The 26147-nt window shown below is 53.9% G+C and overlaps 1 protein-coding gene across 1 annotated transcript in view; it reads left to right on the forward strand.

Moving 5' to 3' along the window:
• CHCHD6 (coiled-coil-helix-coiled-coil-helix domain containing 6) overlaps positions 1–7897 on the forward strand; it is a 251575-nt gene extending 243678 nt beyond the window's left edge. The window contains exons 7-8 of the mRNA XM_034996408.1: positions 4843–4978; positions 7698–7897. Of these exons, the coding sequence (XP_034852299.1) occupies positions 4843–4978; positions 7698–7703 (142 nt within the window). The 3' untranslated portion in view covers positions 7704–7897. The remainder of the gene's footprint in view (positions 1–4842; positions 4979–7697) is intronic.
• Positions 7898–26147: the final 18250 nt, after the last annotated feature.

Consider the following 26147-nt stretch of genomic DNA (forward strand, 5'->3'; position numbering starts at 1 on the left):
GGGAAACATCTAGAATGAAGGCAGGGGGAGACATCTAGACTGAAGGCAGGGGGAGATATCTACACTGAAGGCAGGGGGAGATATCTAGACTGAAGATGGGGGAAACATCTTGAATGAAGGGGAAACATCTAGAACGACTCCAGGTTTTCGACTGAGGTGGGTGGCTGGAGGGATAGCCATGCTTGTCACTCATCAAAGCAAGAAACTAGGGAGGGGGAGGGGGTTCCTTGGTGCTAGATGGTCAATTCCACTGAGGAAATGGGGAGTCGGTATAACATGGGATGCTTAGCGTGAAGGCTCCAGGGGCCTGTTGGATTTAGAAGTCTTGAGGTCCATAGGGTCAACTGTGGAATGGACCTGGGGATTAGCAGTGGGAGGGTTTGGTGGGAGTGATGGATAAGCTAGCTTGGGGGGTTGCCCGGCAAAGGTAAAGGAGTAAGGGGCCTGTGTGCCCAGAGAAGGTGGGGACAGTGACCCAGAGGTAGAAGGGTTCCTAGCGTGTGGTGCCAGTGGTGAGAGCGACTCCCGCTTTTCAGACAGGGAGCTGGACGGCGATGAGGAGCATCCAAGGAAGGGCAGCTCTTCACTGCTGGCCTTGATGGCCTGACTGTGGTGCCATTGGATGGGAAGGAAGGGTAGGTTTTCATTCCTGGCTAATACTTCGCCTTTTTCTAATGTTATTTATCACTGCTCTTGTGGAAACAACGAGATAGAACTCTGGTTCATGGGCAGCATGGCGGGAGGGGGACTCCATGATACTGAACGCCCAGAGGTCATCGTGACATTGTTGGCCTTTCTGAGGCCCTCACCCCCAGCATCTGTGCTGTGCCCCTGGTCGGTCCTCTGGGGCCTGTTATCTGAGTGGACCCAGTGGTCTCTGCCACCCGCTCATCGTGTGCCCCCCTCTGCGGCCATCACGCCAGCCCTCAGGGGAGACAGGATGTGGAAGCCCTTTGTCAGAGGAAGCAACATTCAGCCTGTTTCCTCAGTGTTTGTGACACCACCTGACCAGAAGCCATGTTGGTGTTGAGGACTGACCCCCACGTGCCAAGTCTCGGGCAGCTCTGCTCTGACTCCTGACCACACAGTGGGAAGTGGCAAAGCCAGAACCTTGCCCCGGGTTTGGGGCGAAAGCTGTGTTTTCCCCACCAGTCCACAGGGTGCCACGCTCATGGGTCTGCTGGATCCTGGAAGAAGATACACTGTGATCGGTACCGTAAGATTCCTGGGGAAGGAGGCACCAGCAAGGCCTGGGCGAAATCTGAACAGGGTCTGGAAGATACTAGAGCTTAGGTTACAGAGAGAGGGACGTGTGCAGAGAAGGTCTCCCCTTTGAGCCGACATCTGGAGTCCTAGCGCCAAAGCCTCCTCTTCTCCACTCTTCACCAAGTGCCATGTGACACCAACCTCCCTTCTTCAGCTCTCCTCCCACCCCAACCTGACCACTGATAGCTGGGTTGTTGGTGAGAGCAGCCCTTCAGGACACACTCTGTCATGCACATGCCAGCCTGGCCTTCATCAGCCTAGGACAGGTGCTGTTTCCACTTGCAGATGAGGAAAGTAAGGGCCAGAGAAGTGAGCTGCCTTCCTTAGCAATGCGCTGTTGGCCTTCTCACCTGGGTGACGTCAACCCCCTCAAAGTCACATGGACCATTATATCTAAATATGCGGCAGTGAATATCCCTCAGATAGGGAAGCAGGACCTATCTCAACCCCTGGAAAGTTCATAGCATGCTGTGGATGTGTTTTTTGTGCATTTGAAAAGCAGCTGTTCATAAGACTGAATGTTTCTCCATAACTGTGCTGATTTGTGTGCAGTGTAAACAGGGTTGCTGGGGACCAGGGCAGGGTGGAGCTGTGCTTGGATAGAATGCACCTGATTTCATGAATGGCTGGACCCCAGGCCCTGCCCTGCCTTGCTTCAGAAAAAGCCTTGTATTTGGAGAGCTGTGTTCTTGCTGTCCTCCTGTCCCATTCAGAGCCATTTTAGTGGACCAGCGGGTGAAATTTCTTCCAGTTGACATTTGCCTGCCATTCCGTCTCCTCATACTGTTCCTGATAAATCCCAGAGGAGAGAAGCCTCTGGAGTCCCAGAAGTGATACTGGTATGGAGAGGATGGATTTCACCATGGCCCATTTTCTCTTGAACTTGGAGCCCACTGGGGATTCTGTGATGTTTGCCCTCAAAATGCATAGGGGCCTTTATCCAGGGACCTGAAACCAAAGGAGGTGGGGACAGATGGAGAGGGACAGAATCTAAAACAACTACGCTACCCTTTTACAGCCTGCAAAGTGAAAGCCAGGATCCCTGTGGCAGGTCTGGGGAGGGCGAGGCCTCTCGGGGTCAGAACTGGGGCTCCAGGGCAACTCAGCCATACCACCTGGCCCAGGCCCCTCTGACCCCACCTGTCCTGTTTCCCTGTAGACCTGTAGACTGCGTACAGACTTAGACCTGCCTCCACTGAGCCTGGCACTGCCCCTGACCATGGATGCCTGCGGAGTCCCTTCCAGCTGCTGGGCTGCCACTGGGAACAGGCACTCATGGGGGTCACGTAATGGTGGGGGTTGGTGCCTCAGGAGGTACAAGAGGGGGTGCAACAAAGCCTATGCCCTCGGAGCTATAGTAACAGAGGGACCAGGAAAGAGCCACAAAAGGAAGTGGCCTCATGGGCTTCAGGTCTGGAACCGGGAAGGAACAGGCTGTGTCTTCCCCAGAGTGGAGAACAGAGAGTAAAAAGAGAGAGGGGAAGATAGTTGAGATGGAGGGCAGAAAGCAAAAATCTGTGCGTTCCCAGTGTCCTAAGGGAGAACATCAGAACAATCAGAAGTGAAGCAGTTAGCAGAGTTGTAGAGAGAATTTGCCCAAGATGAAATGCCCAGCAAAAGGCTGAAAATCCATTTTGGAAGACCCACAATTAGACGCCTCCAAGTCAAAGAGTTTTTAAATACGAGAATAGAGAGCTTTGGGGGGAGTCAGGTGGGCACCCGAGTGACCCCACTTGTGGGCAGTGGCAGACAGAACCCAGTAAAGGCGGTCCCAGGGTCCAGAGAGGGAAGGAGTGGTCCCTAGGATCCCCATCTGCCTCCCCTGTGTGAAGATGGGAGGCTAGTGCTGAGACAAGACTCCATATGTCCTAAGTAAGAAATCTCGAAGACCTCATCCATGCCATGTAGACAGAAGCAGGACCGTGATCTCAAGGACTGGAGTGGCGTGGTACCAGAGGATCGGCCTCAGCTCTGTGGCTGCATCCTCAAAGCCTAATGGAATCACACTCTGTTGGGGCAGAGCCGGGGCAGAGCCAGGCCAGTGTGGCCTCAGGAGCCGTCCTTTCTGATCCCCTCCCTCCCAGGAACGGGAAGGCTCCTTCTCCCACCACATACTCACTTTCCTTTCATGAGACAGCAGGCCTGAGGATGATAGTAGCCGACGCATGGGGATGGTGCAGGGGAAGGCAGGGCGACCCGGGCCCGGCATGGCCTGGTTGGTGGCACAGCGCTAGCAGAAGTGCCACCTCTAGGCTAGTAAAATGAGACCAGTAAATCCTAGGTATCTTACCTGCTAAGCCACTGAGCATTCCATTGCTTGCTGTTCTTAACTGATGAACTCAGCTTGTTTGAGGTATTTTAAAATAATAATGGTGCTGCTCCATTCCAGCACCAACTGCATGGCTGGGTTTCTAAAATACAGAGACACTGGGCTGAAAGAATGATGAACTGCAAGTCTCCCCGCTGTGACCGAGGCAGCGCCGCGTCAAGCATCATAGTGATGGTCTCACTGCTGAAAACCTTCAGGAGTGGCTTTCTGCATTTTTACAGTTCCCACCACATGCCCTGGCCATGGGTGGTGTTTATTCTGAAAGGCCACATCAGGTGTTGGGGTTCCGTCTCTGGCAGCGAAGGTTCCCACATGGACCTGGCCTGAAAAACCAGTCTGTGGAAACAGTGCGACCAAACCCATGTAAACAAATAGATCCGCCCCCTTTCTACTTCCCAGCATGTGACATTGGGCAGGTTGCTTAATCCTCTGTATCTCAGTTTCTTGGATTGCACCAAGGGATGAGAAATCATAGCGCGTACTACACAGAGCTGCTAGGAATCCATGAGTAGGATGATGCCTGGCGTGCAGTGTGAGTGTGTTTAGGCATGTGTGCGTGCGAGACAGTGCATGTGTGCATGCAGGAGAGAGAGGAGAAGGGAGACGGGGCAGTGGAAGGAGTCAGGAAGGAGACCAACTAGTCAGAGTTGCCCAGGGACACTGGTGACCCATTTTAGCATAATCTTTATTTCACTTGGGTTTTGTTTCATCTTTTAGAAAAGAAAACGTACTCATTTTTGTAGTTTCTGAACCTACTTTGATAAAGAAAAAAGAGTAAAGCATCCCCCAATACTACAGAGGTGATCTCTAGGAAGTGAGATTCTAAAAATATTATGTATTTTTTTAGACATTTCTGTACTTTTCCAGGTTTCTTCATTGTGCATGTATTAGGTTTTGAAATCTTCGTATGAGAAAAGAGTTGCAGTGTGTGTGATCACACGGTCATAGTCGGGTGTACCCCTTAGGCAGGAAGAGTCCTACACGGTGGCAGGTGGGGGCAGAAGGGGCTTCCAGCAGGCCACCCCAACCCCTCTCCCCTTAGGGCTAGAGCCAGTGTGGAGCCCAGTCCCCTTGGCGTCTGCTGCTTTGTGACAGTGCCCAAGCCCCTGCGTCCCCAGTTCTCCCCAAGGGGTAACTGGATGCTGATGGCCACCAGGTGCCTAGCCTGTGGTGTTGAGTGAGTGAGCCAGTCCCCCTCCTGCCCACTGGGACCAAACCCCGGGCCCACCTGCTCTCTGTCCCTGCAGACCCCGCAGGATAGAGCCCGTGTGCTCAGGGCTGCAGGCCCAGATCCTCCGCTGCTACCGTGACAACCTACAAGAAGTGCTCCTGTGCTCGGACCTGGTCAAGGCTTACCAGCACTGTGTGAGTGCTGCCCACAAGGTAAGGCTCGCCCTGCCCTCCTGCCTGGGCCGCTGGGCTGCTGGGTGCATGGGGGCAGCACGCGAGTGCTGGACTCTGTCTGCCTGTCTTTGTCTGCTAAGTCAGACATGCTAACCTCAAGCCTCTGCCTTGTGCACAGTGACAGCTTCAGGCCTTCAATCTCCTCTGTCACTTCCTGGTTCAGACGTTCTGCCTTGTTGGCCCCATGACTGCTCTCAGATATCTGGGTTAGGAAAAGACCCTGGGCCCCACTAAGCTGGGTCTGGGAGCAGGTCTGAGTAAGCTCTGGGTCTGAGAGCAGCTCTGGGTCCCATGTTCAAGGGACTGGCCACCTAGTAAAGGGCACGCATGTGCCACCCACTTCTAACCTTTGAGCAGTTGGGGGTGGGAGCTCAGAGGAGAGCCCATGGTGCAGGGTAGGGGTCCCAGAAAGGGCAGGGACAGCCCTAGAAGGAGAAGAGCCTCTGGGTTCAGGGAGGTGGAAGAGTGGGTGTGGCCTGCCTGACTGGGTGAGGGAGTGAAGGGTACCTCTCAGCCCACCCCACTTCCATGTGGTCTGAAGGGGCATGCTGGCACCCAGCCCCTGGTGAGTGGGAGGGGGTCACAGTGGTCCCACTCTCTCCCACACACTCCCCAGCCCTCTTGCAGGGCAGCAGTGGGGTATCCTAGATGTCTGAGGTTGGCAGTGGGCCTCCCCTGAGACCTGGTCCCAAGGTCTTGCCTGCCTTCCCTGACCCTCCCAGCCAGCTCCCAATACTATCCTCTCACCTCCCCCCTGTTCCTCTTCTAGACAATTCAATCCCCCTTCCCAAGCCCAGCAGTTCATTGCCCAGGCTGAACCTGGCCCCTCCCCGTCATTCACTTGGGGCACCTGGCTTGGACCTCTCCAGAGGGCTGGCATGTTTGTTCAAAGGGCTGTAAGATGGGGCCTTCTTCCCATGGAAAAGCCCCTTTTGCCCGAGTAGGAGACAAGCTGCTGCAGGTACTGATGGTGGAAAGGCTGAGGTCAGCAGTCAGGTGGCCCTCTGGCTAGGTCTGGCAGTCTCCTCCTCAATAGCCCAGCCTCACCAGAGCCCCCCTCACCTTTCTGTCAGCTTGGGCCCCGAGAGGTGGAGCTGCTGCCGCACGGGCTGCATCTCACGCACAAGGTGCTGTGTGCCTGTCTGAGCTTCGAGGCCTGCTGCCTGGAGCGGGCTGTGGGGCAGCCCGGAGCCTAGCAGCAGCTCTGCACGGCACCAGGTGGGTGTGAAGCCTGGGTAGGAGGTCACGTTTCCTCCCCACTGTGGAGCATGGAAAGCTGCTCTGTTTCGAGTTGAGCAGGAAAGGTACTGCCAGCGGTCCCTGCAGCGCGGAGCAGAGCTGGGCCGGTCGCCCTGCACCATACCGCACAGCCATGGGAACAGGTGGCCCTCCTGCGCCCCTTTGTATCTACCAAGGTGTTTGTGAAGGCTTGCACGAGAACCCCTGCCCTGCCGGGATCAGCGAGCCATTGCCCGTGCTTGCACACCATGCACCTAACTTTCTACTGAGGGAGAGACCTGGGGTCCTGCCGTGGCCCCCTTGATTCCCCACAGAGCCCTCTGGCACCCCCTAGCCCTGACCGCCCTCCCTCTCTTCCTTCAGGCCCCACGGCCACACAGTTTTCATCCCCTCCCCCAGCAGAGTATATCTTTAACAAACACATCTCACCAATATATCTTCATTGCACTGAGGCAAAAATGTGATTACGAAGGAAGACAGATTGCATTTAACTCCAGTGTGTTCTCTGTAGCTCTAGCACGCCTGAGAGAGGCTCTGGGGCACTGCCAGGCCTGGCTCCCTCCTTCCCGCCACCGCGCCTCCCCCCCCCCCGCCGGCGTTATTAAAGCCTAAATTGGAACCTGAGCAACTGGCAACAGCAGAGGCCAGCCCTGCTCCCGCTGTGCTGCGTCTGCAGGGTCCCCTCGGAAGAAGGGTGTTCCACCGACCCCTGCAGGGCCTCAGTGCCCAGACACACACATTGCACCCTGTGAGTGAGATGCAACAAGTGTTGCTGCCCTCTGCCGACTTCTGCCTCAGAAGGCTCCTGGTGGGGCCGACTATGGGGCTTAGAGCGTCTCTGATAGTGATTCGCTTGTGGAAGCACCAGGTGGCAGGAACCCGCATCTCTGGCAGACAGGGAGCAGGTATCGGACAGAGGCCTGCCTGGTCAAAAGCTGGGGTGAGAGGCACCTCCCCAGAACTCCTGCCAGCACCTGTGTGGCGCCTCCCAAGCCCAGGGACATGTACATGTGTGTGGATGTGGGCAGCGCCTTGGAGGCAGGTTCCAGCAAGGAACAGCCTGAGTGTGAGGGCTCTCACACACCAGAGCTTTCTCTCTGACTGGTTTCACTTAGAAAACTCTGCGTGGTTAAGTAAGAGAACAGGGGAGATGTTGGTGGGACAAAGCAGCATTGGGCTGAGGCCTTCCTGTCTGTAAGGGGGGGCAAGGCGGTCAGATTGCTACAGGGTCCATGTTAGCAGGCTGCTGCAGGCATGTGTTGAGTGGGCACCGGGCACAGAGGTGAAGAGACCCAGTCCAGGTCTCAGGGACCAGCTGGGGGGCACCCTTCCCATTAAGCAGTGACACTCATGGGGTATCCCAAGAGCCGGGGGCCCTCTTGGAGCCAAGGCCTGGGGGATGCACAGGGTTCCCAGCAGAGTGGGCCGTGACTGAACTGTGACCTGTTCTCCTTTGTAGGGGTGAGGAGTGGCCCTCAATCCTGGCCCTGGAGGTGACTTGGAGCCCTGAAGAAGGAACCGGTTATGGGACCACAGTCCACAGCCCCCTAGGCCACAGCCATTTTCTCCTGGGTGCCTATGGATGCCTCTGTGCTTGGGGCTGCCATGTGTTTGAGAAATAGAGTATGTGCTACTGTCTGAAAACAAATAAAGCAAATGTCTTTGTTTTCAGTCATTCTCTCGGCTGGCAGACAGCCACGGCTGCCTCTTCTCTGTACGTACCTGTGCTGGACCATGGTGATGCGGGCTGAATGAAACAGGCTGCTCCCCTTGGGGGGCACCCAGCCTAGCAGGGGAGACAGGTGTGGAAACCCACAGTTATGCTGCAACAGCAGAAGGCCAGCCAGAAGCAGGTATGAGATGAAATGAGGGGAATGCAATTCTTTCTAGGGATGGAACAGAGCGAACAGGCCAGCTTCCTAACAGAGGTTGTCTGAGCTCCAGTGTAGAAGCCGAATGGAGGACTTGCTGGGCAAGCCAGAGGCTGGGTGAGTGAGACCCTAGATGCCCAGCTTAGGGGGCACAGAGCATGCACAGCTGGGCTTTGCAGAGAGCAGAGTGGGAGCTGGGTGGGGTAACAGGGATGCCAGGCCAAGTCATTGAGGGATCCCTCTGAGGGACACTGCCATGGCTCTCAGGGAGGGTGGGCTCAAGTGGGGCAAGACTGAATGCCAAGGAGAGCCCTGCAGGCACTCAAGGGCACGATGAATGGGAGACTGGTGGGCCAGGTCATGGGACAGATTGAGGTGAGTCTTAGGAGCTGAGATTAGCATTTGGGTGGTGTCGGGGAGGATCAAGGGTGACTTCCAGAGTCACCCTTGTGCTGGTGATTCTAGGAACTGAAATGAGGGACACAGGGATTGAGAAGAGCAGAGGACAGTGGGGTTTGGGACGGGCTCTGCTCAGTGGGTGTCCACACACCAGCCCGCCAGTCCTTGACCTTTGACAGGATCCCAGCTGAGGCGCCTTGACCACACGCCGGCTGCACCCAGCCTGTCGAGTGCTGTGAGGGAGGTAGCGGGAAGAGTCCGAGGCGGGGCTTCTGATCCACTCACTGCTCTACTGGTGACCGTGGATTTCCTGTGGAAGTTCCTTTGGAGAGCCCCTAGCCATCTGGAGCTGAGAGCCTGGATCCTGACTCGGGCTTTGCAGCCCAGGCATCTCTGCTCATCCCCGAATTCTCACACACAAGCTGAAGTGGCAGTTGAGGCTTGGCAGTGTCCAATTATCTGGGCAGGTAGCACAAGGCAGCTTTATTTGGCCAAGCTACATACTGGCTGAGAGGAAAAGAGCTTTGGGAGATGCCCTCTCTTCCAAGTTCTGGGTCAGCTTGCCAAAACATACAAGGAGGCATTCAGAGAGCACGCGGAGGTGAGCGGCCCCAGTAAGTGGCAGGGTGCCCTGGCCAGATCCTCCTCCTAGCCTCCCCCAGCAGCCCAAGGAAGGGCTGGCCCTTCATCAGGCCAGCATGGGGGGGCGGGGGCGGGGTCACAGGTCACCTGGATTGTTGACGTCAGAGCCATCCTTCAGCCGGAAGCTGCTGAGGCCCTTCTGAGACTCCTTCAGAAGCCTCTGGCATCCAGGGCTTTGCCCAACTTCCCAATCCCACGGGACTATCTCTCAGACTCCATCCTCCTACCCAGAGTCCGCTGAGGGCAGCTGTGTGTGCGTCTGGCCATCTGTGCGTTTATATGTGTGCACGTGTGTGATGCATGTGCAGGCGTACATGTGTACGTAGATGCCTTTGTGTGTGTGCACATGTGTTGGCACAGGCCCGTGTGCACCTGTGCATATGTGTAGAGGTGCTTTTCTGTGTGTGCACAGGTCTGTGGGTGTCTACCCATCTGTGTGTGTATACACAGATGCCTTTGTGTCTGTGCACACATATGTGTGTGCAACGGTCTATACACATGTACTGTGTTTGCACAGGCAGCCGGCCATGCTCTCCACCTGCCAGTACTCCTGGGCTCTTTCCACCTGGATCTCAGCCCATTTCCCCGATTTCCCCCGAGTCAGAACCAAGGTTCTCCCCTCTGATCTCCACCTCTTCCCTACGGCTGGGGACCAGTGGGTATTTACTTGGAGCCACTGTATCATTGTGTTGGCGTGGGGGGGGGGGCATGTGCTCAAAGTGCAGGCTCTGTGTGTGTCTCCTGTGTGGACCTGCATCTCCAGCCCTTCCACGTGGCCATATGTGGTAGGAAGTCAAGCCTGAGAGAGCATTCCTGGGTGAGGGGTGTGTCCAATATTGTGTGGACCTGGAGGCAGACATTCCTGGGCTCAGGTCCCAGCCACATGGCTGTTGAAAGGGAGTATTAATACCCATCCCACCTGGTTGCTAGGGGATTAAATATGATGTTAGCTGTGACTTCCAGGGTCCAACCAGGAAACCCAAAAGCACTCTGATTATTTAAACATAGGGAGGGAATTGATCACGAAGAAGATGGAGAAGCTGAAAACCCAAATAGAATGGTGTGATAACCCAGAAATTAGCCAACAGCAGGAAGCTCACATCACTCAGGGCTGCAGGGACAAAGGGAAGAGGCAGGGTCACCCAGTGGAGGCTGACAGCACAGGGGCCCTGCTCACGTGAGCTGGAGCCGCTGAAGGGGCACTGCTGCACGGGAGGTGGCTGCTCGTGGCTGCTCATGGCCTCCTCTCCTCCCATCCTCCAGTCTCGCTCGTGCCTCCCATTAGCTGAACCTAGCTGGAAGTGGAGGGCAAGGCATGGCCCCGGCTATGGAGGGGCAGATCTGAGGCCCGGGCCCACAGGAGGGGCTTCAGCATGACTGGGGGCTGCTGAGCAAGCACGTGTGCCTCTGCTTGGGTGGGCATGCGTCATGGGTGCAGATAGGTGTGTACACATACCTGTGTGTGTGGATAGCTTGAATTGGCATGTGATGGACAGCTTCCAGAGGAGTACTAGCCATCACCCCGATTGGACGTTCCCCATGTGCCAGGTCCTCTCCCACACCCTTTGTAAATGCTAACACGTTTAGAGTCACACAGCTGCTCCTGCTTTCCAGATGAGGAAACCATGGCACAGACAGTGTGAGTAACCTGCCCAAGATTACACAGTGCACAGTGTGGAACAAGGATCCTGGGGTCCTGGCTGTGTGCTGGGCCAGGCCCAGGGACATCCGTCCAGAGGCTTGACTCTATCTTGCTCCAGGGATCCAGCTGAAGGGGCCAATCCTCCACCTCTCCCCTCGTCTGGCCCCCCAGATGGGAGTGTGGACCCTGGCAAAAGAAATGACCAGAGTCCATTCCTTCCAACGTCATTACTGACTTGGAGAGGCCCAGCAATGCCAAGGCAAGGTCTGAGCTCCATCATCAAGGTGGCCATGAGCCCCAGGGCAGGATCTCTTGTGAGGTGCTGATTCATACACCTGCCCTGTCTCAGCCACATGCCACCACCTCATCCACCCACAAGTATGGCTGTGGACATGCCAAGTCATTCCAGGTGGCTGAGGTGGGAGTGAGAGCAGGGCATGGGAGAAATGCCAGTGTGTCCTGGACACGCAAAAGGCAGAGTGTCACCGCAGATGTGGAGAGGGCCCTCCACTGAGGCCATTGCCAGAGAAGCAGCTCACATGACCTCTCTGGGGGACAACTTTGGTGAAATGCATCAGAGGCCTTTTAAAGTGTGCAAATTCACAAAAAAAAACACCCAAAAACAACCTACCCCCAACACACACACACCCCCACACACATAATCCACCTGTGTGTTATTTACAAGAGACCTCACCTGAATAAGAGCGCAAGCTAGTTGAAAATAAAAGCATAGAAACAGAAGCATATCAGCAAACTCTGAGAAGGCTGGAACGGCTGTGTTACTACCAGCCAAGGTAGACTTCGGGACAAGGAGTGAATGAGCAACGAGGTGGGCAGTTCAAACACTAGCAGGGACGGCACGCAGGAAGACTTGGAAATCCTAAATGTGCATGCATCTGACACAGCAAAATAGGTGAAGCAGGACTGACAGAACAAGGAAGAGGAAGGGCCACATCCACAGCCATCACTGGTGGCTGGGAGCACACACACAGCCTCTGCCTGGTGATGGCAGATCAACGGCTCTAAGGAAACTAGCGTGTAAGCAGGCACTGTGTCCTAGAATGTTCGTCCCGGCCTTTGCACAGCCTCTGGAGCACCCACTCTGCAGCATAATGTGGAGATTCAGGACCTGGCATCGGAGCCAGACAGACCCAGCACCCACTCCAAGCCTCTGGACAGCAGCTCCTAAGCCCCTAGGCCTCTGTTTCCTTATCTGTAAAAGGGAGACAGTCACAGATGCCATTCCTTCAGGGGGTTGTGATGACAGGTGTCCCATGGTTAGTGCTCTCTAAATGTGAGGGCGGAGGACCTGCCACCCAGATCCCCTTTAGGGCCAGCTGTGGACAGATAGCCCTCGCCCCCGAGTCCTCTCCCTCTGGGAAGCACCTTCGCTAGGGAGCCACCTCACCCGAGTCACACCCCAACAAGCCAGGAGTTGTATCCAATTACTGCTTACTGGGGTGGGGTATAGAGGCCCAGCTCTCATGCTCCAAGTTGGAGCAAGCTGGAAGAGTGTTCTGACCCGAGAGCTGTGCATGGCCTCATCGAGACTGCTTGGCAGCCCAGCTAGTCCTGCCCTCTGCTTCTTCCCCTTCCCCAGAAGTGGTGACCCCAAGGACACTCACATAAACATCCTGAAGCCTTATCTCTGCCTCGGAATTGGCTTCTAGAGAAACCCAAGGAGCTAATATTGTTCATGTTATTATATCCTATGTACTGTGAAAACAATGGCAACATTGGTCCGTGCCCCCATGGGCTTATAGTCTAGCAGGAGGAGGTAGTAGGAGTCATGTCATAATTCCAAAACACATTGGAGGTCCCTTGTGATGAGGCCCCTAAAGAGAGCCCCCAGGAACTCCAGGCTCAGGGTTCTCAGGCTGTGGAGTCAGGGAGGGCTTTGTTGAGGAGACGAGGCTTAAGTCCTAGTCTGAGGGCTGTGCCAGAGTTGGCAGGTGAAATGACTACTTTGTTTATTGTAGTATTTATAGCAATGGCAAAATACTGGAAACAGTCTAAATGTCCAACAACAGGGGATGTGTGCATTAAGTAAAATATGATCTCCATAAGATAGGTCTCTAGCCACTAACAATGGTGACGTGGAATGTATTTATCAACATGGAGCTCTATGTACTCTTTTAAGAAAATAAGTAGTATATTACAGTGTGAACCCATTCTTTGGATGAAAATAATATGTGTTTTGTTGACTGTGTTTTCCATTGTTCTAAACTGACCTGAACACTTTAATAGTCCCCAGACTCGATGCCCTCCCAAATGCATGTGGCGGTGTGCCCTCCACAGCCTGAGCCTTCGGGTCAGGCGGCGAACGGCCATCTCTTCCCGTTTGCTTTCGGGCCCAGTGGTTGACCCCTTGGCAAAGTCTGGATCTTCTTCTTCTTCTTCTTCTTTTAAGATTTTGTTTATTTATTTGACAGAGAGAGACATACCGAGAGAGGGAACACAAGCAGGGGGAGTGGGAGAGGCAGAAGCAGGCTTCCCGCTGAGCAGGGAGCCCGATGCGGGGCTCCATCCCAGGACCCTGGGATCATGACCTGAGCCGAAGGCAGACGCTTAATGACTGAGCCACCCAGGCGCCCCTGGATCTTCTTGAATAAAGTGCTGTTCCTGCCTGCCAAGCAGGGGAGTGAGGGGGACAAAGCCTGCTAAAAAGGAGACTTCAGGAGTGGGGCAGGGATGGCCCAAAGTGTGCTGGGAAGGACACCCCCAGAGCCCGGAGGAATCGCAGAGGCAGGAGGGGTCTCCCTTAGTTATTTCTACTTTGCACAGCCAGTGTTGGCATTGAATGCCTACTGTGTGCAGTCATCATTCTAGACGCTGGAGATAAAGCAATGGGGGGAAGGGAAACCCTGCCCTCCAGAGCTTGGAGATCTGGGGGTGGGGGAGACAGAGAAGATAAAATCAATGATAGAGGATGCTATGCAATGGAGAAAAGTAGGGGGGCTAGGAGCACCAGGAGTGGGGGTTCCTGTTTCCTGTGGGGACAGGACACACCTGTACCCCCACTCCCTGGGGCTTCCCACACCCAGAGAGGGCAGCTGCCTGCATCTCCCCGGCCCCCCCAGGAACAGCCAAATCCAAGTTACTCGTAAGGAAAAACACTTCCAGTTCATACCTGATAACCTGCCTCATTAAATTTAATGGGCTGGTTATTTCCGTTAAATAAACATTACCTAATTATGAAAAACATATTTGCTGAAATTCGACTATGGAACAGATAAACCAATTACATGGTTATTCAGCCTCAAAACACACTCAATAATGAAGTGGGGTGCAGACCACAGCAGGGAGGGCTAGCAGAGCACTCGGAATTCAGATCCGCGCACCCCCCACCCCTCCCCACTTGCTTTTGAAACTTGGTTGGCCTCAAAAATGTCAGTATCCCTGAGAGCCGGAGTCTGGGCAGACTAGAACCCAGACTGGAGCTGCCTCAGCCCCTGTATCGGTTAGGACCCCTTTCTCACAAGTGACAGAACCCTAGCTCAAACTGACTTAAGCAAGGAGAGTGTGTTGCTCGTGTGATTGAGAAGTGCAGAAGGAAGCTTCAGGCATGGCTGGATCTGAGTGCTACACACAGTGATTGGGACCTGCTCTCTCTCCTTCAATCTCTTAGCACTATTCTCCTCTATGTTACCTTCGTTCTTGGGCTTCATGATTTGCCCCAGCAAGCCTGACCTTGTGAAGAGAGTTTTTCTTTCCCTCCAGTTCCAGCTTAGGGTTTATGGGCAGATAATAAATTGCTCTAGGGCTGACAAAGTAATATCAGGAACCTCTCAGGGGAGGCCAATAAACATATGAAAAAATGCCCCACATCCTCATGACTCATCAGGGAAATGCAAGACAAAACCACAAAGAAAAACCTCTGCATACCCATCCAATGGCCAAAAGCGTGAGGACAGACACTACTAAGTGTTGGTGAGCATGAGCAACCGCTGGGACCCACGTACACTGCTGCCAGGAGTGTAAAGTATTTAAACCACGTTGGAAAATGGTTTGGCAGTTTCTTATGAAGTTAAACATCCATGCAGCAAGTTTACTCCTAGGTCGATACCCAGGAGAATTAATATGTATGTGGTCTAAATGGTACATGGAGGGATGTTCAGGCTGCTTTATTCATAGCAGCCAAGGAGTCCAGATGTCCATGGACAGTAGAATGGGCAGGTTGTAGTTTAATCATACAACAAAATACTGCCCAACAATGAAAAAGAACAAACTAGAGCTCCCCATAAGGATATGGATGAATTTCACAGACGTCTGGACAGAGAGGAGCTGGGCAGAGCAGAGCAAACACTGCTATTAGCTTCCTAACAAATTACCACCAACTTAGCAGCTTGCAGCTAGCTGCACACCATCTCACAAGTCCCTGGGTCAGGAGCCTTGGCACAGCTGAGCTCAGGGAGGATCTCATGAGGCTACAGTCAAGGTGTGGTCAGGCTGGGCTCCCACCAAGCTCACCTGGCTGTTGGCAGAACTCATTCCCTTGTGGCCGGAGGCTGGAGGCCATCAGCCATCCCCTAGCATGTGACTGTCACAGGCCCTCCCTCAGTGTGGTCTCACTTCTTCAACGCCAGCAAGGGAGTTTCTTATATGACCTAATAGAATCACGAAAGAGATAGCCCTTCACCTTTGCTCTATCCTATCCATTAGAAACAAGTCATACACTTGAGGGGAGGGAATATACACAAGTGTGACTCACTGAGGGGCACCCCGGGGTATGCTGCTAGAGTACTAGATGGTTCCATTTGTATGAAGTTAAAGAGGGAGAGGAAAGTACCTCTAGATAGCCCTTGTGGAATAATCTCCACAAATCTATTAGTAAGAGGAAAGAAAAAATAAAAAAACAAAAGATGTTTCAGAGCTGGGTGCATAGTTTGTATCTTTTGAGAAAACAGAGAGGCAAGAATATCCATGGGTGTTTGCATTTGCTTGTAACAGTGTAAGATGTCTCTGCCAGGACACAGGGAAACTGGTAACAGTTTTTGCTCCAGAGGGAGACTGACTTTTCATTGTGTATCCTTTTGTGTACTTCTCAGGTTTTTTTTTAAACCATGAGCATATATTTTAATAATTAAAAGGCCTCTTTGAATTATTAAAAAAATAAAAAAAGGCAAAAAGGCCAGACCTCATGAAAGGTAAAGGCTGCTAGAAGCATCAGCAGCTGCTACACTGGAGAGGTTGCCCCCATCCAACCATCTTCCCTCCCCCGCCACATCCCACCCCCAGTTTACAGTTTGCAGGAGAGACTGAGGAGTCAGCTGCCAGGACCGTCTTGGCCAACAGGTTGGGTGAGCATACCTGAGAACGCACACAGAGAAAGGCAGAGCCAAGAAATAGATGCCTGGTGATGTCATTGGGCCCCCAGATCCAGCCGTACCTGAAGCTAGACCTCTTTGGACCTTTCAGAGAAACAAGTCAGTAAATGTCCCCTTGGACGAAGCAAAGCTAGATTTTTGTCAAATCTGGTTCTGTCCATTGTTTATGTCTGGTGATGTCCAGTGCTGAGATCCAGGGCCCACAAGCCCAGGGTTGCTCCAGACCAGGCCGGTGGGTGGCTGCTTCAAGATGGCCTTCCAAGAAGAGCCTGTGCTGGGGCTAGCTGGGTAAGGTTAACAGGGTGACCTCATGGGGACAGAAGGAATAAGCATCATGTGCAAAGCTCATGATAAATTAGGGAAATCACAAAGATTCCCTATGACAAAGCATGGAGCAACAGGAAGAGTGGGGGTGGAGGGAGCGAGCGGTATGGCCAGGGCTGCTGCAGAGGCCTGGTGTGCAGAGCTCAAAAGAAGGGACTGTAGCATGCTCAGCATGTCCCCTGGGGTACATCACTTTACTTCTCTGTTCCCAATTTCCTCATCTGCAAAAAGGAGGCAGTCACAGCCCTTCCCTGCCTGGTGGTGTTGAGGGTTGACCAAAGGGCCTCAGGGAGAGCTCTCTGCCTGGGGATGCCCATATGTTTTCTCTGGTTCTCACAGTGGCCCTGGGAGCTGCTCTCATTTGCCCCAGGACCCAGAAAAGGCACCGAGGGATAGACACGTGATGGGAGCAGAGACTTGGGGCAGGGGAGGGGACTGGCCCCCCAAAGCTTACACTCTTGGATAGAGCCCCCAGCTGCGATGGGGCCATTCCCCCAAGGGGAATGGAGGGTTTTCCCAAAAGGGGTGTCTCAGAGGGTTAGGTCAAAAAGCCTCCCCAGAAATTCCAACTGTTCTTCTCATCTCCACTCCCACCTATGACCCTGACCACACCCACAGGACCGGCAGTGTGCAGCCCCAGAGGTGTGTGTGGGCCTGGGCAGGGCCTGGAGTTTCTGAAAGAGCTCTCTGGACACGGGTCTGGGATCCAATGGCCAGGAGAGGATGTCTCCCAGCCAGGACCTCAGACCCTGTGGGGCAGAGACCAGCCTTCCCTGCCATAGCCTCTAAATTCCACACAGAAACCATGAGAGAGAACAAATGGTTGCTGTTTTAAGCCATTAGATTTTAGGGTGACTTGTTACAGCAATAAATAGTGAATACATCCCACAGACCCTTACAGAACGTCTGCCTCGTGTACTCATTATATTGTAAGAAAAATGAGGCCCCACGCCTGGGAGGCTCAGTCCGTTGGGTCTCTGACTCTTGGTTACAGCTGGGGTCATGATCTCATGGGTCATGCTCAGCACCGAGTCTGCTTGGGATTCTCTCCCTCTGCCCCTCCCCCCACTCACGCGTGTGTGCTCTCTCTCTCCCCTCTCTAAAATAAATAAATAAATCTTAAAAAAGAAAAAAGAAAGATGAGGCCCCAGTCTTCGTGGGGCTTCCATTCGGTGGGGGGTGGGGGGACGGGTGGGGATGAAAATAAGCAACTTAGGAAACGTCAGGGAAATTAGTAGTATGATGAACGTCACTAGAGGATGTGACTGGAGGGGCGTTTTAAATCAGGGAATCAGGAGTTTCTCTGAAGAGGCAACATGAGCTCTGAGGCCCAGGGAATGAGGAGACAAGGTTAGCAGAGGGGGAGGCAGGGTGTTCCTAGTAGTTCCGTGGTGGCCTCTGCTGTAGGTGATGTCCGGGCTGAGCCCAGTGTGGGGCCCAGACAGAACCGCCCTGCTGTGTGCCCCCTCCCCTCCCCCTGCCTGAACCAAACTGCCCCAGCCACAGGGTGTAAAGGAGGCCACAGCGGACAGGCTCTGCTCCACGAAGTTGTACCAGCTGTAGAGCTGGGCCTGGGGTAAAACCAACAGCCAAGGCTTGTTGTGTTTTTGTCACTCTTCCTTCCTTCCTTCCTTCCTTCCTTCCTTCCTTCCTTCCTTCCTTCCTTCCGTAGGCTCCGTGCCCAGCACAGAGCTCAATGCAAGGCTTCAACCCACAACCCTGGGAGCAAGACCTGAGCTGAGATCGAGTCCAATGCTTAACAGACTGAGCCACCCAGGCACCACTTTACTTTTTCTTTTGAAATAATTATGATCTATAATAATGATAACTTCTGGGCGCCTGGGTGGCTCAGTTGGTTAAGCGACTGCCTTTGGCTCAGGTCATGATCCTGGAGTCCCTGGATCGAGTCCCGCATCAGGCTCCCTGCTCGGTGGGGAGTCTGCTTCTCCCTCTGACCCTCCTCCCTCTCATGCTCTCTGTCTCTCATTCTCTGTCTCAAATAAATAAATAAAATCTTTAAAAAAAAATAATGATAACTTCTCAGGAAGTTGGAAAGATAATACAGTGTGAGGTCACACGTACCTTCTCCTAGCTTGCCCCAGGGGTTACATCTTCTGTAACTATAGGACAATATGGAAACCAGGACAGTAACATTGACACGATGTGTGTGTCCAGTTCTGTGTCCTTTATCACAGGTAATCAAGGCTGAGACCAAGATATAGACCTGTCCCTCACCTTAAAGATCCCCTCCTGCTTCCCCCTTACAGTCACACCCCCCATCCCTCACCCCGCCAAACTCTGATCTGTTCTCCATTTCTATAATTTTGTCACTTCAAAAACGTTATATAAATGGAATCATATTATTTGCATTTTCTGTTATGGCTTAAGTCTGCCGTTTTACTTGTTGTTTTGTTTGTAACCTGTGTTTTTTCTTTCAATTTTTTTTTTTCTGCCTTCCTGTGGGTTACTTGAACACATTTTAGAATTCCATTTTGGTTTATCTATAGTGTTTTTGAGTGTATCTGTTTGCATAGATTTGTAGTGGTCGCTCTAGGGATTACATTCTATATATGTCCTTCCCACAGCCTACTGGTTTTTACCAGTTTGAGTGATGTGTAGAGATCTTTCCTGTCTTTACAGACCGTTCCCCTCCGCCATTTATAATGTAATTACTGAGATGCTCCCTCTAACTACTCTGAGACATGAGGCGCTGGAATAATTTTTGCTTCAACTATCCAATGTAATTCAGAAAGTTACAGAGAAGTCCATTGTTCTTTCTTCCCTCCTGATGCTCCAAGAATCCTCCTTTTATCATTTTCTTTCTGTTTAGAGAGCTTCCTTCAGCCATTCTTTCACGGAAGGCCTGCTGGTGACACATTCTCATGCTTTTCCTTTATGTGAGAGTGTCTTGACTTCTCATTCCTGAATGGTCTTTTCACAAGCTATAGAGTTCATGGATGACAGTTCTCTTTCAGCCCTTAAAAATGTCCTTCCATGTCCTTCCAGCCTCCAGGGTTTCTGATGAGGAATCCTCCATATGCAAACTGTTTGGCCTCAACAGTAAGGCATTATTTCTCTGTTGCTGCTTTCAAGGATTGTTGTCTTCAGTTTTTGGAAGGTTGCTGATGATGGGCCTTGGAAGAAGCTTCTTTGGGTTTACACCATTTGGGGTTTGTTCAGTTTCTTGAATCTGTAGGTTTATGTCTTCTGCCAAATTTGGGAGATTATCAGCCTTTCTTTCTTTAACTATTTTTTTCAGTCTCCCCACCCCACCTCGTTGTCTCCTCTCCTTCTGGACTTTGATGGCACAAATGTGAGATCTTTTGTTATTTTGCACAGGTTCCTGAGGCTCTGAGCCCCACCCCAGTCTATTCTCTCTCTGTTTTTTGGACTGGGTAATTTCTGTTGTTTTATCTTCAAGTTCACTGATTCTTTCCTCTTTCCCTCCTGTTCTTCTGTGGAGCCATCTATTATCTCTTTTAATCCAATTATTGTATTTTTTTTTTTAAGAAACTATAAAATATCTATTTGGTTCTTTATAACTTTAATTTCAGTCCTTGTCAAATAAGTCCAGCCTCCATTGACCCTTTGGTGCTGGCATCTGTTGACTGTATGTCTCAAGCAAGCTGAGAATTCCCTGGGACTTGCTATGATGGGTAACTTTTGATTGGGTCCTGTAACTTTGGGGTACTGTGTGCTGAGACCCTGGGTCATATCTCAATCTTCAGTTTCACAACTGGCCTCCTCTGGCCCCACACAGGTGGGCAAAGAGGGCACTGCCCAGTTACTGTTGGGTGTGTGTCAGGGAGGCCAGGTCCAGTGTCCCCCCTTCAGCCCAGGGTTCTTTAATGCAACAAGAAAATCTGGGCTGCTTCCCTGATCCCCAGGGGCCTGATTCTTGGGTTTGTGGGGTGCAAGGCCCCCTTGGCCCTATAGTGATGGTGGTAGGGATGGCTTTTCCAGAGGCCACAGCCCTGGAGAGAATCCTATGCTTGGGCTACTTGGCCATGAGCCCTCAGGGGGACAAGCACCCACTCTGGGCCTCCTGGGGTGGTGTGTGCTGTAGGATATGGATCACACACTGAAGGCCTGCTGGCTGGGCTCTTCTTGCTGGTGGGTCTTGTTCACTCAATACTCGCCCAATAGTGTGTGTATGCTTTCCACAGAGCAGGTGCCCTCTAGGTCACTACCTGTTCCAACCCTCACCAGCTCCCAGACTCAGCCTGCTCACTGTTTACACCCATCACCTACTCTGCCCTCAAAGTCATCTAAAGCCAGAATGAGGCGATGCCGAACTCCTCCAGCGCTCTTGGGGCACGTCTGTAAAGTGGTGGGCAGGGGGCTCTGCCACTGTGCCTTCAGTGCAATGTAGTGTTGACAGTGACCTGGTTACATCCCCAAAGCCGGGGGTGGGGGGAGGGCTGGTGACAGACCTGAGCTCAAACTGGTCACAGCTGTCACAGAGGGACAGGAAACCTGAGGAGGACTCCAGTGTGTGTGTGTGTGGGGGGGTGTTTCTTGGTGGCAGAGGGAGCTTGAGCCATGGAAGATGAAAAGATGAAAGGTGCATGTAGGGACACTCTTGATCAAGGGCACAGCATGGGGAATGGCCTGAGGCATGAAGACCTCTTTGGAGCAAAATTATCAGCATGGCAACAATGCTAGGCACACACAGAGAAGCAGTTAGGGTCCTGAAGGCCTTGCCTGTCCCGCATCCAGGCTTGCTTATTTTGATAACTGCATGTGGATTTCCTAATGCCACCCCCAGCTCTGGAGGGGTCCCTAATACCAGGCTGCCAACTGCCACATTCTACCTCAAGGCCACAGGGACTGGTTCAAAGGGGCCACATGATGAGCTCATTTCACTGAGGCTCAATTCTGGAAATTTTCTTGGAACCATTGGGAAGAAAGTGCCTGGAGCTGCTGAGGCCACCACTCAGAAGGCCTGTGTGGGTGTGAACCAAGCTGGTAGCCAGCAGAACCCACACATGGGGAGAGAGCTCCAGGGTGCAATGGCCATGTTGTGCCTAAGACCCATACATGATCAACTGATGCTCACCTGAGCCAATACATGTCCCTTGGAGCTTAAGCCCAGTTGTGTGTCTGTCACCTGATACACAAAGCCTGACTGGTGAAGGCAGGGCAGGAGGAGTGTGGGCTGGTGAGCCCTAGGAGGCTACGGTTGGGTCCCAGCAGCCTTTTCTTCAGAGTGCCTATTCCTGGGCTGAGCCCCTCTCTTGTCTGGGGGGACCAAAGGTCTAGAGTGTGGGGATGGCTTTGTGCCCACCCCTCCCTTGGCATCATCTTGTCTCTGGTCTCTTGACAGCTCCCCACATCCACACTGGGCCCCCAATCCCCTCTTTCCAGTGGCCAGAGTAGGCTTCACAGAATACAACAGCAGCTTCTGCTCACCCCCTGAGCCCACAGCAGCTGCCAGTGGGCCAAGCCCGATGGCACCCACCCACAGCAAGACGACCCACAGTGCTGCACGCTCGGGGCCAGAACAGGGTGGGTGCCCTCCAAATGTCAAGGAACCCCCAGGGAGCACCTGCTCTGTGCCTGCCCCCAGCATGTATGCATGTGTGCACAGACCACATGGGGTGGCGGTGGAGGTGTTCTGTGTGTGAATGGAATCCCCTGGAGGTTCTGAGCAGGGAAGGGTTCCTACCCTCTCTCCTCCCCCAGATCCCTCTGAGCCACAGCACAGAGAGCCAAGTGGGGAGGGGCCAGGTGGAAACTGGTGACCAAGGAAGGTCCCCATATGCTCAGGGCAGGTGGTGGCAGGCGTGGGGGTGGTAAGAAATGAATGGGTTAGAAATATTTGGGGCACCTGGCTGGCTCAGTTGGTAGAGGATGTGACTCTTGATCTCAGGGTCATGAGTTCAAGTCCCATGTTGGATGTGGAGCCTACATTAAAAAAAATTGTAAAAAAAAAATATATATATATATATATATAGAGAGAGAGAGAGAGAGAGAGAGAGAGAGAAATATTTGGTTTCTGAGCTGGGTTGAGGGACAGGCAGGAGTCAGGGGGACTCAGGGCCAGGGATCAGTGGTCATACCCCAGGGGACTGGGGTGCCCAGGACCCGCTGTGCTCCCTCGGAGACTCCTCCTCACCCATCAGCAGGAGGGCCTGCCTCGGGGCGGAAAGGCACCCTTGAGTCTACTTTTGCACAAAGCTCTGAGTGGCCAACATGCAGAAGCGGCCCCTGGAAGTACTCCAGGGGTGGGAATGTTGGAAGGTACTGAAAGAGCCCCCTCACCAAACACCCCAGATCAGAACCGCGTTCCTACAAATTGTTCCCCACTGTCCAACAACTCCCATGCCCTATTGAACTGCATAGGCACGCAGAAGCAAAACCCACAGAGGAAACCCAGAGAGGCAGAGCCCGAGCAGCCTGGCTGGCTCATTTCCCCCATGTGATGTGGGATGAAGAGCAGCGGCCACAGACCTGGGGGCAAATCCCAGCTCCACCTCCCCTCCTCTCCTTCTGCATGGGGTCCGGGCCTTAGCTCAGGTCAAGGCGTAGGCAAGGGTGCCGCTGTGTCCGATGGGAGCCCCAGAGTGTGGAACCCACTGCCCTGGGCTCATCCCAGCAACAGTTACTCGCCATTGTCTCTCCAACAAATTGCCCGTTGGGGTCCTCTCCCCGTGTTCCTGCTGGACTGTTGCCTTTTGCTTTATTGACTCTTGGGGGTTCCTTCTGTATCCTGGGTCCACAGCTTTCGTCAAGTATATGTATGTGTTGCAAATATCTTTTCCTAAGTCCTGGCTCGCCTTGCCATTTCCTCTTTTGTAACTTTTAATGAACAAAAATGACCAATTTTAAGGTAGTCACATTGATCCATATTTTCCTTTCTTTCTTTCTTTTCGATATCTTATTGAAGAAATCCTTCCCTCGCCCTGTCTATTGTCTTCTGAAAGTGTTTCAGTTTTCTTCATGACTCTGGGGCCTAGGGTCCACCTGGAATTGATGGTCCAGCATGATTCATGAGCATTACATAATCTGATTTCCATCTTGAACAGATCTTGCTGCCACTGTTTGGGGAGTAGACAGAAAGGTGACATGAGCAGGAACGGGGTGGAGTGGGATGAAAGGAAGTGGTGTGATCTGGAATAACATTTTTTTTAAAAGATTTTATTTATTTATTTGACAAGGAGAGACACAGCAAGAGAGGGAACACAAGCAGGGGGAGTGGAGGAGGGAGAAGCAGGCTTCCCACCGAGCAGGGAGCCCGATGCGGGGCTCGATCCCAGGACCCTGGGATCATGACCTGAGCCGAAGGCAGACGCTTAACAACTGAGCCACCCAGGCACCCCTGGAATAACATTTTGGAGAGAATCCACAGAGTTGAGGGAAGCAAGGGACATGGGGGAGGGGATGGAGTGTCCAAGAGAACACTGGGGTTGCTTGTTGGGTGACTGTGGGATGTGGTGTGGGGTGGGGGGTTGCCAGGTTAACCATGAGCTTGGCTGCCACCCATAGCCCAGTGGCCCTCTTGAGCTTCCCTGGAAACAGTTGGAGATAGGGGGCTGCTCCCCAAGGGAGAGGCCATGGATCCTGGGGACTATGGAGCAGAGTGAGAAGGGCCTTGAACAGTGCCTGCCCCAGTGGCCCTGGGGAGGACAAGTTGGCAAAAGAGCAGGCAGACAGGTGGGGATAGCCCTGAAGCCAGCAGGCAGAGAACAACACAAAGCAGGGATAGACGTTTTCTCAGGCCCTGTAGGGTGTGCACACTCAGGCCTCACTGCAGCTCTGCGGGGTGCGGTGGGGGGTCTTCTATATCCATGTCATGCAGGAAGAAAGTGAGGCTCTGAGAGCAGACAGGACTTGCTGTGTGTTAACTAGCCATGCCAGGATCCGCACCGAGGTCTGTGTGGCTCAGAAGTCCATGAGGAAGGAAGGCTCTCGGGTCTTGTTTGCCACCTACAAGCTGGAGAACCTGGGCAAGTCAGTTCACCTCTCCTGCCTCAGTTTACCCATCTGTAAAATGTAGCAGAGCCCGGTGTTGAGTCAGCACTACATTAGTGCTTGCTAAATAAAACGGTGAATAGGACCTTTGAAGAAGATGCTCTTCCCCATTTAGGGACACGCCAATTAAAGCCACAGTGGAAAACCAGCGCGTACCACCAGATAGGCAAATCTCAACAGTGACAGTAGCAAGTGTGGATGAGGATGGCGGAGCTGCTAGGACCCACTCACACTACGGCTGGGAGTGCAAACTGGGGCCATCACTTGGGAAAATTGTTTTTCTGGTGTCTACCAAACTAAACATACACCTACTGGGTGACCCATCAACTCAGCCCTGGGTCTTAGTGTGCCGCCAAGAGCCTGCACAAGATGTCCATCACAGCTTGATGCACAGAGATCCACAAATGGGGCCCGTGTCCATCAGCAGGAGGGGGAGGCACTACAAAGCAGAGTGAACAAACTGCCTATCAGCAGCACGGGCTGGCCTGGCCCTCACAGCGGGAGGATCGCTTTTCTAAAATGCCCCAAGACCAGCACAGCAAAAGCAGCATGCCATCTGGGGCACGCGCCTAACGGGTGGAACCCAAAGGAAAAGGAAGAAAAGATGAACTCAGGAACTAGGATAGGGGGCTGTGTGAGGGGCGGGAGGGGAGGGACGAGATGGGAGGGCCCCTTGGCCGGGTTTGAGCTCCTTGCTGCGTTCTCTTTCTCAGCCGTGTGCACCGAGGAGGTGTCCTCTTCTGCAGGGATGACGCACGGTTCACACACAGCAAAGGCCCCTCGGTGGCTCTCCCGCTTTCGGGCGAAATCCCCCGCCGCTCCCCCGGCCACCGCCAGGCTTTCCCCGTCCTCTCGGTTCTGCGCTTTGCGCCACTGCCGCCGCGCCTGCCCTCGGCCGGGGGCCTTCTGCGGGGCGGCCTTTCCCGGGCCCCCACCTCTGGGGGCTCTCGGAGCGCGCCGCCGCCGAACGCTGTGCGAGCACTGTCACGGGCGATCGCCCGCCGCCCCGCCGACTCTGGCCCCCGCACTGCCTGCCCGCCCGGCCGCGTTCGGGGCACAGCCGGATTGGCATCCCGCCACGTCCCCACCTCGGGACCCGGGGCGACATGTTCCCGCGGCAGCGAACGCGCCGCAGGCGGGCTGTCGTGCGGCCCCGCCCGCAGGGAGCGCCGTTTTGCTCACCGCGAGGGGGCCCATCCCACCTAATAGATGCGGTGGCAGAAGGCCGAGGGTCCCGACCCACATCCCTACATGACCCGGGGCAAGGCGCGTTCCCTACTCGGGCCTCAGTTTACCCTTGCGTGAATGGAGGCTCTACTCCTAGGTCGGACACAAGGAAGGCGGGCCCATCCCTGGGGACTCGGACTCAGGACAGCCCCGGAGCTTGGGGCTCCCCGGGGACGCTACGCCGCGGGCCCCGCGTAGAGCCATTAAGGCGGACGAGTGTATCGCCGTTTGAAGGCGCGCGGTGGGCCCCGGCAGGCGCGCGGAGCGGGGCAGAGCGCCCTCTGGAGGCTGCCGGCAGCCCCGCCCCCTGCGCCCGCCCCGCCCCCGCAGACCCCGCCCCCCCGGCCTCGGGCAGCGCATGCGCCCGGCGCGGCGCTCCCCGAGCGGCGAGAGCGAGGCCGGTCCGCAGCCGCGCGGCGCTCGGCGCCCCATTCATGCTGGGCAGCGGCGGCGCGGCCACGCAGCGGAGCCCGGGCGCGGCGGCGGCCTCGGCCTGGGCGGCC

Source organism: Mirounga leonina, unplaced genomic scaffold, assembly GCF_011800145.1.
Source record: "Mirounga leonina isolate KUSES-001 unplaced genomic scaffold, KU_Mleo_1.0 Mir_94, whole genome shotgun sequence".
NCBI lineage: Eukaryota > Metazoa > Chordata > Mammalia > Carnivora > Phocidae > Mirounga > Mirounga leonina.